The sequence below is a fragment of the Cucumis sativus genome, chromosome 7, assembly GCF_000004075.3.
Source record: "Cucumis sativus cultivar 9930 chromosome 7, Cucumber_9930_V3, whole genome shotgun sequence".
NCBI lineage: Eukaryota > Viridiplantae > Streptophyta > Magnoliopsida > Cucurbitales > Cucurbitaceae > Cucumis > Cucumis sativus.
Window position 1 is genome coordinate 17,068,847 of NC_026661.2, and position 17,183 is coordinate 17,086,029.

At 29.0% G+C, this 17,183-nt stretch overlaps 1 protein-coding gene across 1 annotated transcript; it reads left to right on the forward strand.

Annotated features, from left to right (window-relative positions):
• The first annotated feature begins 7,566 nt into the window (after positions 1 to 7,566).
• Positions 7,567 to 9,993, forward strand: WRKY51 (probable WRKY transcription factor 21). Its single transcript, XM_004146900.3, has 3 exons — positions 7,567 to 8,713; positions 8,800 to 8,925; positions 9,510 to 9,993. Exons 1-3 carry the CDS (start codon positions 7,926 to 7,928, stop codon positions 9,652 to 9,654), a joined length of 1,059 nt encoding a protein of 352 aa, XP_004146948.2. The 5' UTR covers positions 7,567 to 7,925; the 3' UTR covers positions 9,655 to 9,993.
• The last annotated feature ends 7,190 nt before the right edge of the window (positions 9,994 to 17,183 follow it).

Below are 17,183 nucleotides of genomic sequence, written 5' to 3' on the forward strand. Positions count from 1 at the left end.
TTTTTTTTTTTTTTATTGCATACTGAAAAGTATTTGTATTTGATATAAAATTTCAATTTTACAACCTGACCTAAATGAAATCATGTACCCTCTTCAATATTATTTATGAAAGTATGAGATAGGATTTAATTTATGCATTAAATGCATGATATTTATGATCAAATCAACAAGGAATGTTTCGTCTAATCCTTGATAAATGTAATGCTTGAGTAGCAGTAATGTTAGTTGTCTTGCAATTGCGTAGGAACATAACAATTTGGGAAGTTGAAGCCATGTTTGATTGATGATAGAAAACGTTTGATTTCAGATTTTGAGAAGTGAGCTTAGAAATGTTTGGGTTTGGGAGACTGAGTCTTTCTACCGTGACCTAACCCCTTTTTTCAGCACAAAATCTTTCTAATAAATATCATGTAAGAGTAGGGAATGACATTCATGGAATTTCTTCCATTCTCACCTTCTCAGAGGTTGGCCCAAAATTAACAAGGCCCATGAGGCCCAATATAATGCCCATCAATCAAATCTAATGAAATATATGATAAAATAATAATTGAGATTTGGGTTCAATTTTTTTAGTTGAGAATCAACTTTCGCTCATTTGTTTCATTCATCAACAATATCAACCAAAACCTATCAAACAACTCATAAAACAAAATTTCACCCTTAAGCAGATCTAACTAAGAGATCGAAGATTGCAACAGACTTGTACTACAAAGACCAACTAGGCTACAACAGAACATATAAGATCTGTGACGACAAGCTTCCACTTTCAATAGTTGGGCTTCAACAAAACGTGAGTTCAGTGGCGAGCAACGGAGTTAAGAAAATCTTGGAGGAAAGGAGGTCGTGCAACGTGAATAAAGGAAAGGAGTTTGATTCTTTTTCCTTCCAACCCTAATTTCTTTATATATCTTTAATGTTGGTTTTAAAATTGGTATTGTATGTAGAACGGTTTTAAACATATACCTACAATGTCAGCTTAAAACCGACATTAAGCATCTACTTTTTTATTTTAAGAAAACCGACATTGTACATTTGTTTTTAGTTTTTAAACATATACCTCTTTTATTTTTTTTTTGTGTGTATGTTATTCTTACAATTTTATTTATCGTCTTTTGGTTTGTTTAACATAAGTAGGAGAAAGAGTCACCTACTTGGATTAATACTCACTTTTTAAAACGCTTTCTTTGTGCAATGGCATACCACAAGTGTGATGCATGTGTCTTGGCCAACTCAAAGAAGAGTATCTTTCATATATATTTGTATGTGTGTATTGAGGTTTAGGAAAGTATAATATGTTATTATACAAGTCAAACATAATATTAGATACTTTCACCGTCATTTGTTAGTAAGCTAAGGAGAAAGTAAGAGTAACAAATTCTCTCTAGAAAAATGTTTGAAAAAAGAAAAAGAAAATTTTAATCGTTTTTAAAAGAAAAATAGCTCCCAGTAGTCAAATAAGTTTGGGAGGAAGGTGGCAAAAGGAAAGAATGCTTGAGGATGAGTTTTGAGGTATAAAGCTTGTCAAACAATGACTAAGCTAGGTCTATTTATCTTAATCAGTTTAATGATCGGTAGTATGATAAACAACTAGAGATCACTAGCCAAGAAAAAGACAAGTGGATTATTCGTGTAAGTAAACTTTAATAAGGTTTCCTTTGACATAATAGAGTATAAGAACTATCATGAAATATGTTTTCCTCTCTAAAGAAACTTTTGTCAAAGAAGTATGTTTGGTAACTTGTAACTTCTTGTGCTCTTTTTCTTCATGAGTTGTTTTGATTGCTTGGGAGGACAAGCTAAGCAATAACATGGTCTAAGTTTGGAGTAGTGATGGATATATCACTATGATGTGTACATTTCTCTTTAATTTAAGGTTATTTCTTGAAAGAATCAATTAGTTGAATTTGAAGAAAACATGTATCTAAGTGTAATATAAGTCGGTAAGGAATTGAAAATATGTATTGTTAATCTATCTTGTGATTTACAAGTAGAAGAGTCAATTTTATTAGGAACTAGCCATTAATTTTTACTCTTTTTGCATATGAATTATAAACTTTTGCTTCAATATGGCATTGCTCCCACAAAGAAAAGTTCAATGTGTTGTTGCGTTATGTTCTCGAGAGTCGTTAAAATAAGAATTTACACTTGCTAAGAGATTTTGAGAGATCCCTGAGTCGTTAGTCCACTTCAAAACCAACTTCTAATAGTAGAGATTGAGAACATGCATCTTGAAAACACTCACTTTCTTGAAGCCTACGTAAAGCACTTTTAATTCATTCATCTTGCAAATCAAGCCCTTATAACGAACCCTATACTTTATCTTAACCAAGAAAACCACGTTTTACATTTCAAGAACAACGAAAGTTTCTATAAGATTAGAGCTTATAGGCCAACTTTTATTCACAAGTTATTAACCTTGAAAGATGTGGAATCAAGTCGAAAGAATACTAATCATGGGGAGTATGGAGAATTTGATCTCGTTTCTAATTTTTTTGTGTTGCTTTAGTTGGTTTGCATTCTCCTTGTGCTGAAGAGTTCTTTACACCAATGGATTTATTAGTTATATTCTTTCAGTTACGAGCTAACGTTTCTTAAGACACATACAGTTTAGCAGATGCCCCAACAGGGTAAGCTAATTTGTTATTTTGGATCAATTGTGTTGCGTTGTTACCTTCTCTCTCTTCATAGGTGTGTGTGATTTCCTTCTTCAAGTTTACAGTTTAATTTGTGAATTTAAATTGGCTACTTAAGTTTACATGCATGTTGAGTTTAAATGTTGAAAACGCTAAGACAATATCACAGATCTTCCAAAAGGAATATGGAACTAACTATCTGGACATATCATACCAATTATTATTTAAGTTTGTATGAGTTTTTAAAATCAAGACCGAGTAGAAGTTGATTCAATAACATAAAGTGTATTTTGTCTCGCTTTGCATCTTTGAATTTCTTGTCTTTTTTCTTTAAGACTGAAACTTGATTAGATCATTCGTTCTTAATACTATCTACGTTTTAGTTTCAAAACTCAACCTCATTTTTTCAGTTTGATTTCTAACTCAAAAGTAATATTAATAGCTGGTAGACAATAGGCCATTATTTTGTTAGCAAATTTGTATCCAAGTTTATCCACACATTTGTTGTACCAAAATTTCAATATTTGTTTCATAGGGGGGAAATGGCTAATGATTACCCTCTAGTTTCACTTCTTTTTAGAAATTAATAGCATATTGTATCACCAAATTGGACATAATAATTTAAACCCCAATTGAAAAGAAAATAACATGAAAAAGGACAAAATGGCCTCAAAATTCAACTATGAATCATTGTTTAAGGAATAAAAGTCAAAATAAATGTAAATTATGAGCCATTTCCTCAATCAACTTCGCTATCTACAACACTCTTTGCTATGCACTTTCTTCCATTTGAGAGATGAACAGAAAAATAATTGCTTAAAGCCATAGAGACAGATCACATGGTTCAAACCAAATCTTTCTGAATCAATTTTAAAGCTATTTTAATCTTACAAAACTTTATTCCTTTTTTTAATCAATATTCCCTTTTTTCTATGGGTTTCTTAAAAATAAATATTCTGAAAATTTAAGATCTTATTTTTTATTTCATATATTTTTTTAATTAAGTTTATTTTAGAATGGTTAGCATTTTTTAAAAAACTATTTTAATTGGTTTAATTAAGAATGTTTTTTTTTATTGCTATTGAAATTAAAGTCTAGGGATGTAATTTTAATTGGTTTTTGCATTTTGTTTGGTTTAGTTTATTGTGTAAAGTATAAATAGAAGGAATAAATACTAAGAATACAAAAATATTCGTCAATAATTGAAAAGAGAGGAATTATATATTACAAATAATTGGCGAAGTACATTCATAAATGACATTCTAAGGAAGCATTTATTATGGATTCTTTCATATCACATTTATAGTTCTTTTAAGGATTACACAAAACATTCCTTGTTGGTTTCATCATAAATATCATGCATTTAATGCGTAAATTAAATCCTATCTCATACTTTCATAAATAATATTGAAGAGGCAGATGATTTCATTTATTTGTTTAAGAAATCATGTAACGAATGGAATAAAGTTTAATATATCTATCTTAAAAATACATGTAATGCTTTGTTATCCTTATAATATAGAATTGTTCCAAGTTAAGAATACCTACTTTTTTAACGTTCTAAATTGATTATAACTTGAAATCTAAATGAGAAGTTTTCGAAACTAAAGACAGTTAAGTTTAGAATTTTTATATTGATTTAGAAGATGAACAACGTCAAACAAGCCCTAAACTAAACTAAAAACTAAAGGAAGGAAAGTGAGTGAGTGACCGACAGTGATTTTGGCCCTCCTCACCCATGCGGTAAGATAGCATAACCAAATTAAAAGAGGAAAGAGTCAAAACAGAGCTTTGAGCTACGTGTCGCCCAATCATAATCAAGACTATTACACGCGGCATATTTTGGTTGGATTCATTTTACAACGGCTACTCTCTTTTTCTTTCCTTTTCTCCGGCCCCTTTCTATTCAGATTTTACCTAATAACATTTTATTTCTTTTTACTTTTCAACTTTTCAAACATACTCTCGGGGTCGGAAGGAAAAAAATACCTCAATAAATCACAAAATATTCCAAACTTGAGGTACTACAAAATTTATATGTGGATGAATTGTGTCAATCATGAGTTAAGAAAGTGAAGTAGAATGACAATGTGCCAAATGATGATGGATCAAAATCTAGAAGACATTGATTTTTTTAGTTCTTCCATAAAACATTAATTTACTGTTTAGTCTTTAACTAAAAAATAAAACTCTATATTCAATTAGAAGTCTTTATCTTATTTGACATTCTAGTCATCAAAATATAGAAGTCATATCATCATTCCATTAGAGAGTTAACAAAATCTTTAACGGTAGAAACTAAAATACACTCTTTTTAAAAGTTCAAGAACCAAAATAGAATAATATACAAAAGTTTAGGGACCAATATAGGATTTAAACCTAAAAGCAATTCTTTGATATTTTAAATAGTTTTAGAAAGACTGGATTAAGTTCGAAATGCAAGTATTGTTCTTGGATCTCACACACGAAGAATCGAGTCTCCCATATGCCTTTCCAATTTAGGATACCACAGAAGTAGAAAGAGAAGAGGATGCATATAAGCAGAAGCTGCATTTACCTCTCCTGCATAAGAAGTAGAATTTGATATTTAAAATAGTTGTAGTTTGAGAGACTCTTTAGACCTATTTTAAGAATTACAGGTTGAAAATTATAATTTTGTAAACTAAATACGTATATTTTAAAAACTCATGTACCAAACACAACTCATGTACCAAACACATGTTGTTAAAAACTTTGAGAATAAATTTTTTTCCTTTTAATTTATTTTAAATTTTGACATAATAGTTAAAATAAATGTTTAGAAAGTTTGAAGACTTTTAAAAATTAAAGGACTATATGACTTTTAATAATTAAAATAAATAAATTTAGAATAGTAAATTTATAACTTAACTCATTCATTGCTTGTCTTATTTCATATGTTTTCAACAGACATTTTTAAAAACAGTAAAATAAATTGAAATATTTATAAGCCATAACAAAATTTTGAATTCTATCAATGATAGACACCGATAACTTTTATTATTGTCTATCAATGTCACTAATAGAAATATATAATTTTAAGTAAATATTTTGTCAAATTTGCTATTTTTTATTTTTAAAAAATCTTTTTTTTAATAAAATGTACTTTTTTCATCCAATTTATAATTTATACTTTAACCCAAAATCCAACCCTTGACTTCTTATGTATAATTTTGTATACATTTTCTTTCCTTTTCCTTTTCTATTTTAATTAATAATTTTTTCTATTTTTTTGCCATTTATTTCAAATATATCTCTATTATCTCAAATCAAAATTACTAGTAGAATTTTGTTAGGATTTTGAAATGAAATTAGAGTAGACATTTTGATATCGACGCAGTGATCTGTCTCTTATCTTCGATCCTCGAATACATACAATTGAGCTGAGTTCATGTTGTTTTGAAAAATTTAGAAAAAATAAAAAATTTTATATATTATTTATATTTTAAAAAACACAGTGTTCTTTTAAAACAAGTTTTAAAGTCAAAGGGGTATTTTTTAAAAATATTTTAGCATTTTTCAATTCTTTTTAACCACAAAAGTTAAGAATATCATTTAAACATCATTTACAAAGTAAAAATCTAAAACCAAAATTATAATCAAAATAATTTTAAAACTCCTCCCCTTTTATTTTAGTTTCATCTTCTTGATAAGTTGTTAGGAATGCATATATTATACGTAAAAATGACTAAACTAAACACATATTTAATAATTAAGTTAGCAACATTTATTCTATTGAAAAAGATACTTTACTAATCTTGCATCATACCTCCCTTAATAAAAGATTTGGCATGTCACCTACTTAATATATATCACATCATCCTCTCAAATTTTCTTATTATTATTTTTCAATATTTGATATTGGTCTCTAAATTTTAAGAAGTATCTAATATGTTGTTAAGTATTTAAATCAAAGAAAAAAGTTAAAAAATTTAAAGATTAAATTTACAATCTTGAAAGAGGAAATAAACAAATACACCATATTTTATGGACAAAATACTTTATTTAAAAAGTTAGAATGGCAATAATAAATAGCATGACTTACCAAAATGAAGAAAAAATAAGAGAGAGATGTAAACAATGTGTAAAGAAACATAAAAGTTAAAGCATTCAATATGTTAATAAAAAAAAATGAAATTGCAAGCAATACCTTTATTTGCCAAAAAGAAGAAAAAGACAAAGAAACAAATAAAAATAACTAAAGCAAAATAGAATAAGAAAAGTGGACAATGTTTGATATATGTCACCAAACATTTTGTTGTACTAAGTAATATATCTCATATTGACTATAAATTGAGTTTAACTCAACAATAATGAAGATGTTCATGCAAAAGTTGAATCTCACATCTGTATAGTTATTGTTAAAAGAAATTGAATTGGAAGTTTAATGTGTAGAATTTTTGTAGAGACATAGGAACATGTGGACCAAATTTGATATAAAGTAGAGGAGTAAGGTTTAGTTATTAGCTTTTTATATTTTAGAAATAGTTTTAGTAATAGAGTAAAGATATGATTTATTTATGGTATTAGAAAATATGTATGAGAAAATAGAGAAGATGAAGGAAAATTTGATTATAATCCATTAATGTGTATGTATAGTTGGAAGAAAAAAGGATGATAAAGAGTGGAAGAAGAGAAGAGGAGAAGAAGAGAAGAAGAGAAGAAGAGAAGAAGAGTTGAGTTGAGTTGTGTTGAGTTGTGTTGTATAGTAAGGATGGTGGGACCCAGATACAAATTTGTGAGAGAGACGGCAGTTTCATTTCTCTGCTTCCCTGTTTCCTCCTCTGCCCTGCCATCTGCTGCTTCTCATCATTTCAATAAACAAAAAAATAATATATAAAAGGAAACAAAAATCTATTCTTCTCTCTTCATTTCTTCCTTCTTCAATTTAATCAAATCAATATTTCTTCTACTTCTATCAGTTTTTTTTTTTTTTTTTCTCTCTCTTTAAATACCATCTTTACTGAAAAAGAAAACAGAAATTTTAAAGCAAAAGAGAAAGAGAAAGATGGATGGATGGATGATGTGTGCTTTTTATTCTTTTGGGTTTCTCAAAATTCGTTTCAGTTTTTTACTTTTTTAAATTTAATGGCAGAAGGAAGAAGAATCTAGGGTTGGGTTGCTTCCCAAATCCTCTGTTTTTTCCGATCCTCATTATTTCCCTCTTCTTCTTCTTCTTCTTTTTCGTCCATTTTTATGCTTAATTTCAGCTAGGGTCTTTCAGATTTAGCCATTTTTCTCATCTGGGTCTTCTCTCTTTTCGGGAAGGTCGTCATGGAAGAGGTTGAAGAAGCTAATAGGGAAGCTGTTGAGAGTTGTCATAAAGTGTTGAATCTCTTGACTCTGCCTTCCTCATCTCAAGATCACTTGAAGCTTAGGAGTTGTTTAATGGCGGAAACTGGAGAGGCTGTGTTTAAGTTTAGGAAAGTTCTGTGTCTTCTTGATTCTTCTGGGTTGGGTCATGCAAGGGTCAGGAAAAAGAAGAAGGTCAACAACTTTTTGTTTAATTCCTCCTCCTCCTCCTCCTCTTCTTCTTCCCCTTTTCCTCTTCCCCAATCTTTGTTCTTAGAAACTTATTCCCCTGATTGCAGAATGGACCACCTCCAGGGCAGGAATTTGCAGATGGGTCCTCTTTGTTTGGGGAACCCATCTTTGGAATTGAACACAAATGCCAAAACTTGTTCAATCCAACAAATACAATCTCAATCTGCTGCTCTTTATCATCATCATCATCATCACTTGCTTCAGAACAGGGTGGTCTTGAATAATAATCCTAATCCTCCGCAGCCTGAAGTAGTGTATCTTAGGAGCAGTAATGGTGTTAACTTGAATTTTGATAGCTCTAGCTGCACACAACACACAATGTCATCCACTAGGTCGTTTATTTCTTCATTGAGCATTGATGGGAGTGTGGCTAACTTGGATGGGAGTGCCTTCCATTTGATTGGGGCGCCCCGGTCTTCCGATCAAAATTCGTATCATAAGAGGAAATGCAATGGGAGAGGGGAAGATGGGAGTGTTAAATGTGGAAGCAATGGGAGATGTCACTGCTCAAAGAAGAGGTTGGGAAGCTGTGGTTTTGTTTATGATGTCTTTTGGGGATGCTTTTATATGTTTTTCTGATTCAATTTTGATAATGTTCTCGCAGGAAACATAGAGTGAAACGGTCGATCAAGGTGCCCGCGATTAGTAACAAGCTTGCAGATATCCCTCCCGATGATTATTCCTGGAGGAAATATGGCCAAAAGCCAATCAAGGGTTCTCCACACCCAAGGTATTGCACTACTTGGCAGCTTATTGTGTTGATGTTGCTTATTTCTTTATAGATTGATATTGGTTTTCATAATGTTATGCAAAAAGTGTTGATTGTTCATTTGGCTGGCAATACTATGAGCTGATTAATTATATGAATTCATAGGCTGCCACATCTTTTCTGTTCTTTTTATTTGGGAAAAGGATTATATATGATTGCATCTATGGAATATTTCTAATATTACTTTTGGCATTACTTTGTGAATAAAAGATTCCTTGCCTGGTAATCTAATTGGGATATTGATAACTTGCTTTATTTGTCTGCCCTTGTTCTCGGAGTAAAGTACGCCATTGAATTCTTCTTCAAGGTGGGGGGGGCTCCGTTTCCGTGATTTATAAATTAAGCAGGAATTGATGTTGTTCACTTTGTCAAGTTGCATTGTGTAATGTATGCATATACGAGAAATTGTTATTAGGGGTACATCTCATTCTGCAAAATACTTTAATCGTGGCTATTGAAACTTCAATCTGAAATTCTCCTTGATTTGATCTCGGATATACTTTGTTCATTTGTGCCTGTCTTAATTTACTTCCAAACATCTGCAGAGGATACTACAAGTGCAGCAGCATGAGAGGTTGTCCAGCAAGAAAGCACGTTGAGCGTTGTCTCGAAGAACCTTCAATGCTCATTGTTACATATGAAGGTGAACACAACCATCCTAGAATACCTTCTCAACCTGCAAATACTTGAACCCCATGAAGACAACTACCCGGAAGGGATTCAAGAACGTCGAGTGTCTTGAGTGTTGCTGTACATATTGGAATACTTTTGGAGCAGCTTTGTAGCTTTTTTGAGAGGTGGGTTTCCTTGCAAAAGCCTCTTTCAATCCATTTAGCAAGAAGTCAGAAATTTAGGAGAACCTGATGGATGGGGTTAGACTGAAGAGAGTTGTGTGGATTGGGGTGTGAATGTAAAATCTTGAAAACTTTTCATCCTTCTCTGCAATTTTAGTGCTTCAAACAGCTTTGTTATTCTAAATTAATGGAGAAGTCCCAATTTGGAAATTCAGGTTTTTGTATTATGATGGCATACATATATATGTTCGTCCCTTAGTTTTGGTCCTTCTGACTTTCTAATACGCAGATTCTTTTTTGTTAAAAGGTGGTTGAAAGTGGAAGTTCAGGATCTCTTATTCTCATTCACTCAAGAATATTCTGGGAGTGCATAATGTGTCTCAAGAATATTCTGGGAGTGCATAATGTGTCAGTTAAGTTAAGCTCATTTGACATAAATATTGTAGCAAATATGTTGATTCAAATGCTTTAGTTTTGCCGCAAATTTTGTGAGAATGTTTCAAATTATTTAGGGCTTGTTTGACGTTTCGGAGTAGATTTCAAATATTTCATGGTTTAAATTGAGTGAATTTTGAAAACTTTTTTTAACGGACAAAATTGTTAAAAATATTTAACTATTTTAGCTATTTTTGTAAACAATTTGGCTTACTTTTGTTTCAATTAATTTGACTCATTTGGTCATATTTGAACATATTTATTTTGGCCATGAATTTAAATTTTGAATGAATTATATTAAAATAAATATAAAAACATTAAAAATATATAAAACATTAAAAATATATATAATATTTTATGGTATAAATGTAATTGCTTTTTAAGTTAAAATATGTATTATGTAATATCTTATTATTATTTGTATGATACTCATTTTTCTAAATTAATTAATATTCGTTAATATATTTAAATTATTTTCAAATATAACCAAACAAAATGAATTAAAATATAGATAAATATTAGCAAAAGACACTTGGCTATATTTATTTCAATAGTTTGATTTAGTGGAAAAATAATGCATATTTATAAAACTCATTTTGAACCATTATTTAGATTGAAATTTAATTTATGAGTTCATAACCAAATGTGTGAAATATTAAATGTGTTCATTGAATTCATTGTTTTAGATGGTAATTTGTTTTAGAAGGTTTCAGAATGAAATGTCTTCAAATGATGTATTATTACCACAATATCTCTCTATATTTTCAAGTAATTTATAAATTAATTTAACCCTAATTAAATTTAAGATTTTTCTAAAAATCATAATAAAAAATAAACTATTTATATTTCGTACAAACATATACACCAAAAAAACACCTAAAAATAATAATTTTATAACAATCATGGTTTTCAACTAATAAATAGTTTTACGAAATCTTTAAAAATGATGTGAAAGTTGATTCAGTCGTGAAATTTTAGAACTGTAAGTGATATATTTATCTGATAGACGTTTTTTGTGACTCTTTTCTCTGATCAACAATAATAGTGGAGAATGAGAATTTGAATCTTCAACTTTTAGATATACGTAGATCATAGAATAACTAATATTAATTAATTATGTTGAATTTGACAATACATAATCTTCAAGATTCCAATCATGATTAAGTAGTCAAGGTTATGAATGGTTAATGCACTTTTTTCAAGTTGCAACTAGCTACGAGAATGACAACAATTGAAATCATCAACAAAAGTAACATAGGAGAATAATTCCTTTTAATAAATAACAATAACAATAACAATAATATAGGTTAGTGGAATAATTGTTGTTGAACGACTTTAGTTAAGATTTAAAGTTAAATAAGAATATAATTGAGCTTAAAAGTAGTTAGAAATATTATGTATTAATTAATCTTTTACTCTTATATGTCTTTTATATTCACTACTGTAAACTAACTATGCATATGTCAGTTGTCTATCAATAAAAAGGTGTACGAAGTTTATTTATGACTTTTGCTTAATATGACATAAATCATATGAATTTAGAAGAATGATATTTAGAATTGGGAAAAAGAAAGGTGAGTGAGTTGAGATGGGAACATTCCAACTTCCAATACCTAACAACATTCATACACTTCATCATTAGCTTCTTTTGATTAGTACTTTCCATGTTTGGTTATAAAGATTGGATGAATAGTGTTTGGTTGGTGGTGTGTTCTTTGAAACATTTCTTTTTTCTTTTTCATACAATTTCTTTTTATAAAAAAGAGAAAATGAAATAAAGGAAAGTGAAGTAATTCATGTATTTTGTATATACCAAAGTCATGTGAGAGAGTTTTGATAGGGGACCAATATGAACATATACAACACTTCATTTATTTCAAGTTATTATACATCATCATATTCTATTATTCTTTTCTTTCATTTTGTACTCTTTTAACTCTTGTTGGGGTCCAACTCCAAATGTTTTTATCATACCTTATAAAACTAAAGAATATTAATTGTAACCGTCCATTTCGAGCTTTTACAGTCTAAAAAACTGTAGTGTAGTGTACTGTCTATCAACTTTTCTAATCCCAAATGCATAGAAGTAGCTAATACAAAGTTAGTGGATCACGTAAATCTCTATATTGGTTTCCTACTTTTTATTTTTTTACTTTATTTTTATTTCTTTGACTTCATGAAAAGTAAGGTTAATAAATCAATGCTTAAAAGATTTGAAAAGTACTATCTATACCAACAATGTGAACCTTGTTGAGACAACTTTCACTCTAACAAGCTTTTAAGACAAACAAGAATGATGTTATCAAGTTGCGAGGATCGTCAGTTGTCGAATCCAAATTCTAAATCTCTTGGATCTGGGACGTTATGAAAACATTAACATTAAACGAATACATATTTTTGTTTATCAAATACATTGAATAAGAGTAAAACATCATGAAATATAATTATGTTATAGTATTTAAATCTCTTGTTTTCAAATCATTGAGTCACTATCAATCAAAATACAAACTTAACGAGTTTGTATTTGATATTTCTATATATGGGAATTTAATTTTGTAAGGAAATAGTCACATTCTTAGTGTACAATGATAGCTTTTTACCGTAATTTTTATAAAATCAGTCAAATGATTCCACATTGGTTAAATTTAATATATAAATGATAAATTTGAATACATTTAAAATGAAATAAAAGAAAAAAGAGTATTTTTTTTTTTATAAATACTATGTCGGTTGAGCTATATTTATTTTGACAGCGAAAGCGTTAAGGAGAGTTTTTCATTTTTTCTGTTTTGGTAAATTGTATAAGAATCCATCCTCTGACTTCGAGATTGGTAATAATACTATAAACACTAGATCGGTTGAACTATATTCATCTTAACAAGAGAGCAATTTATTTGTCACACTCTTGAAAGGAATGTTATATATTTAATATAATGTTATTTGTGAAATTATTGGTTGGTAAGGGCATTAAAGATTTAAAAAGTTGAATGAAATAATAGAGACACATTGCAAAGCCAAAGTGTGTTAGGCATTGCATGATTGATAAACATGAAAACAAATTCCTCAAGTGAGATGTCTATTCTTCATTAGTAACCTTTCTTAATCTTTTTTGGTTGAAACAATATATATGTTTTCCCCTTAACATATAATGATATGATCACTTTAATTTGTTACGTGTGTGTGTGTTTTTTTGCTTCTTCTTCAAATTATTATGCTTTCCTTCTTATCCATCACTATTAGGATTATTCCCTCTCTTTTTTTCTTTTCAATTCTCTTCCCTTAGATAACATGACTTCTTAATTATTTTCACAACTTATACATCTTAATCTAAAGTGAATAGTGTGACCCAATGGATAACTGTTTGAATTTCTTTTTGTTGAGAATATGACCTTCGACTCGTTAGAATGAGTCAAGTGTACTACGTGATGTTAACAAATGTGCAAGCACATTTAGTCTAATATTTAGAATTAAGACTTGATTGAATTTCATGTTTTGTTATTGTTTACTAATTATTAATTGTGTATACACTATACAAAGTTTAAAATATCAATATCGATGAAAATGTAGAGATCGTTTTATAGAAATGTCAAAGAAAATATCTATAAAAATGTTGATGTCGAATAGAATAAAAATTATATCAAAACAAAAATTTTATAAACACACACGTAAAATATTTTTTTAAAAAATATAGCAAAATCTGTTAAAGTCTATCATCAATCAACCATTAATAAACCAAAAGAGTCTATCGATGATAGAAATCTAATAGACTTTGCTATATTTGCAATTTTTTTTAAAATGTTGCTATATACTTAATTATTATTCTTAAAATTGCTAATACTCATTTTAATTATCCAAAATTATATCACACAAATAAATAAACCATCAGATATATATATATATATATTATATAAATAAATCATTTACACTCATTAAACCCGTTAACATGTTTATTATTTATATTAGTGCAATTTTTTTGTATTCATGTTTGATGGATGCTTTGATAACATATAAAGGAGATATTGATTGAATATCAAACTTTTGAATAAGAAGAATTATTGACAAAAAATGTTGACATCTTCACAAAATTTAATACCATGATTGCAAGTACTATATAGATATCATCTTCTACAATGACTTTAGTTGTATGGTTTGATAACTTTCTTTCTTGAGTGAAAATTAAATAATTTTGCAAAATAGTATCTTAAACACGAGATTTGAAATATTTTTACTTATTACTTGGTGTTTAAATTCATTCTAAAACTTAAACGTAAGTTTTAGACATGATAACAATTTTGTTTGTATTCATTTTTCCTGAATTTTATATTATACTTTTAAATTAAATACAACGATACAAATAAAAACAAGTTTCTCAAAAAACAAAAATAATATGTGAATGTGTAAAAGAAAAATTGAAAATTGTCAATAAATTAATTGACCCAAAGAAACAATAATGAGTACCAAGTCATACAATACACAAAACCAAACCACCAAAGTACCTAAACATAACCTAAAAATCAAGTAGGTGAAATTATTTGCAAAATTAAATATGAATGAATACCCACAAATATAGCATTTTCCAACTACAAAAATGCCCACAATTAATCAACCAATAAAGTGATCAATATAGAAATTTAACATTGGTAGGATATTAATTCCATCATCCCTTATTGTTAATCAAACTTAGAGTTGAAGTTAATAAAATTAGAGGTTTTTGACATCAAAATAGAAAATAATAGTAATGAAATAAAATTTCCCAAATCATATAATTATTAATAATAAATGAAATATTTAGTTAGAAAACAATGAAAAATGTTAATTTTCTATTTTTCTCTATTAATTAATTAAGAGAAGTTTTGTTTTGCATATAAACTTTAGGTCTAATCCATTTTGGTGAATAAAAGGCTTTGTAAAGTGATACCCAATTTAGAGGAAATGAAAAAAAAAATTTCTTTAAAAAGCCCATTGTTATTATTTTTTATAAAGTCTAAATTGGAAGGAATCCTCATTATCAAAGTTGGGGGCAAGTTTCCCTTTTTAGACCAAATTAGTCCACTAAAAAAGAAAATTTTAATTTGTTTTTATTTTAGTATTAGTTCCAATAATTCAATTTCTTTAGTCAAATTTATTTTAAAAAATCAAATAAGTTTTAAATTTTTATTATATTGAATGTCATTTCAATAAGAAAAAAGTTAAATGAAAAATATACTACTCATGAGGGTGTAATGTAAACTTTTAATAAATTACGGGAAAGATGGTAACAATTATCAACTTTAGAAGTTTAATTGATTAAATACAAAGTTCAATAGTGTAAGTATAATTGTATAATTGTGACAAATTTTAAGAAATAATTGATGTAATTTACACAAACTAGAAATATATAAAGTGCATTTACAAATGTGTGACTCATGGGTATGTATAGACGTAGTTTTATATAATATGCTTTAATCTTTTGGAATAAGTTTCATTATCATCTTATGTTATAAGTAAATTTGGTCTAGAAGAGGCATAATCGACTTTAAGCAAGTCCAAACACTATCATGTTAATTAAAGGATGAAACTCAAACAAGAAACTACAACCAAACTAAACATGGAAAAGATGAGAGTTTAAGCTGAAGGGTGTAATGAACTTGTTTGACATTGACTAAGGGTGAGACTGGGTCTTAAGGAACAACCATTCAAGCCATTTTGGCTAGAAGAGAATGTAGATTTGGTCAATTGCCCAAGTTGACTCGGTCGACCTCAACCTTTAACCGCAACCAAGCCTCCTTATTTGATGAATGATCATGTCAAACCCGTGCCCTATGTAGTCCATTTGGTTCAAGAATGAGCCTAATTTGACTTGAAAACTTTGACATACTCCCTAGATCAAGCTTTTTCTATAAATACACATCCTTATATGACTTTAGAAGGATTAAGTTTATTGTTTTCTCATCCCTTACAACCACCAAGAGTCTCTTGTTAGAGAGGTTGTGATAATTATACTATATCGATGTTTAGATTATTTATGTCTTTTACAAGACACGCGTTCCTAAATAAAAAATTTACCATTGTCGTCACGTAATAATCAAGGATGTGTTTTTCCATTCACATATTTTAACATCAACCCTTTTGTGTAATTTATCTTGAATTTGAATGAGAAATCAAACACATGTTGGCATTACAAACATATCTTAAATTCAACTAATGAGTTTATGGAGTAATATAGGGAGAAATGTTGTCTTTTTCGTAGGAGGAAGGAAGATCAAATTTTCGGGACCTTTTGCCACATTTAATCATACCCTTCTTAAAAAGTTTGGCTAATGTCTTTATTAAATAATCCAAAGTATGCTATTGGCCAAAGTTCTAAAGTGCCACTGCTTTTGTCTTTACTCCAACTTGCTTAACTTAAGTGTCTCTTCCGCGCAGTTTTTTCTTCTTAAAGGAGTTTTAAATTGTTGAAGCTCAATGCTTGAAATGAGATAACAACTAGATCTACGTTTGACAAGTGATGTTGAGTACTCTATTAAAAGTGGCTATAGAATTGCTTGAGAGGTATGGTGGTTCTCGTTCTTCATCAAGTGGTTCAAGTTAGTCTAGTTGGAGGAAAAAGGTGTGGGTGTCAAGATTCCATGTAAGGTGAAACATTTTGTGTGGAGAATGTTCTATAATCTTTGTCGACTTGCTTAAATTTACTTTGTCGACATTTGTATATGAGATGTTTTTCAATGTGCATATTTGCTAATAATGGATCACCAAGTAGAAGTAAATAGTGTCACAACTTTCTTCGATTACAAGTCATTAATGAAGATGTTAAATGAGCAATGAACTTTTTTTTTTTTTATTACATAACTCATTACATTCAATAATGTGACCTCCCCATTTGGTAGCATATGGGTTTTGCTTCATGTGCAGAGATTGGAATCAAACAAAGTTTTTCTATAGTTTACTTCTTGTGATTTGTCTAATTTTTTAGATTGGTTATGATAGAAATTTAAAAAAAAAGGAAAATGA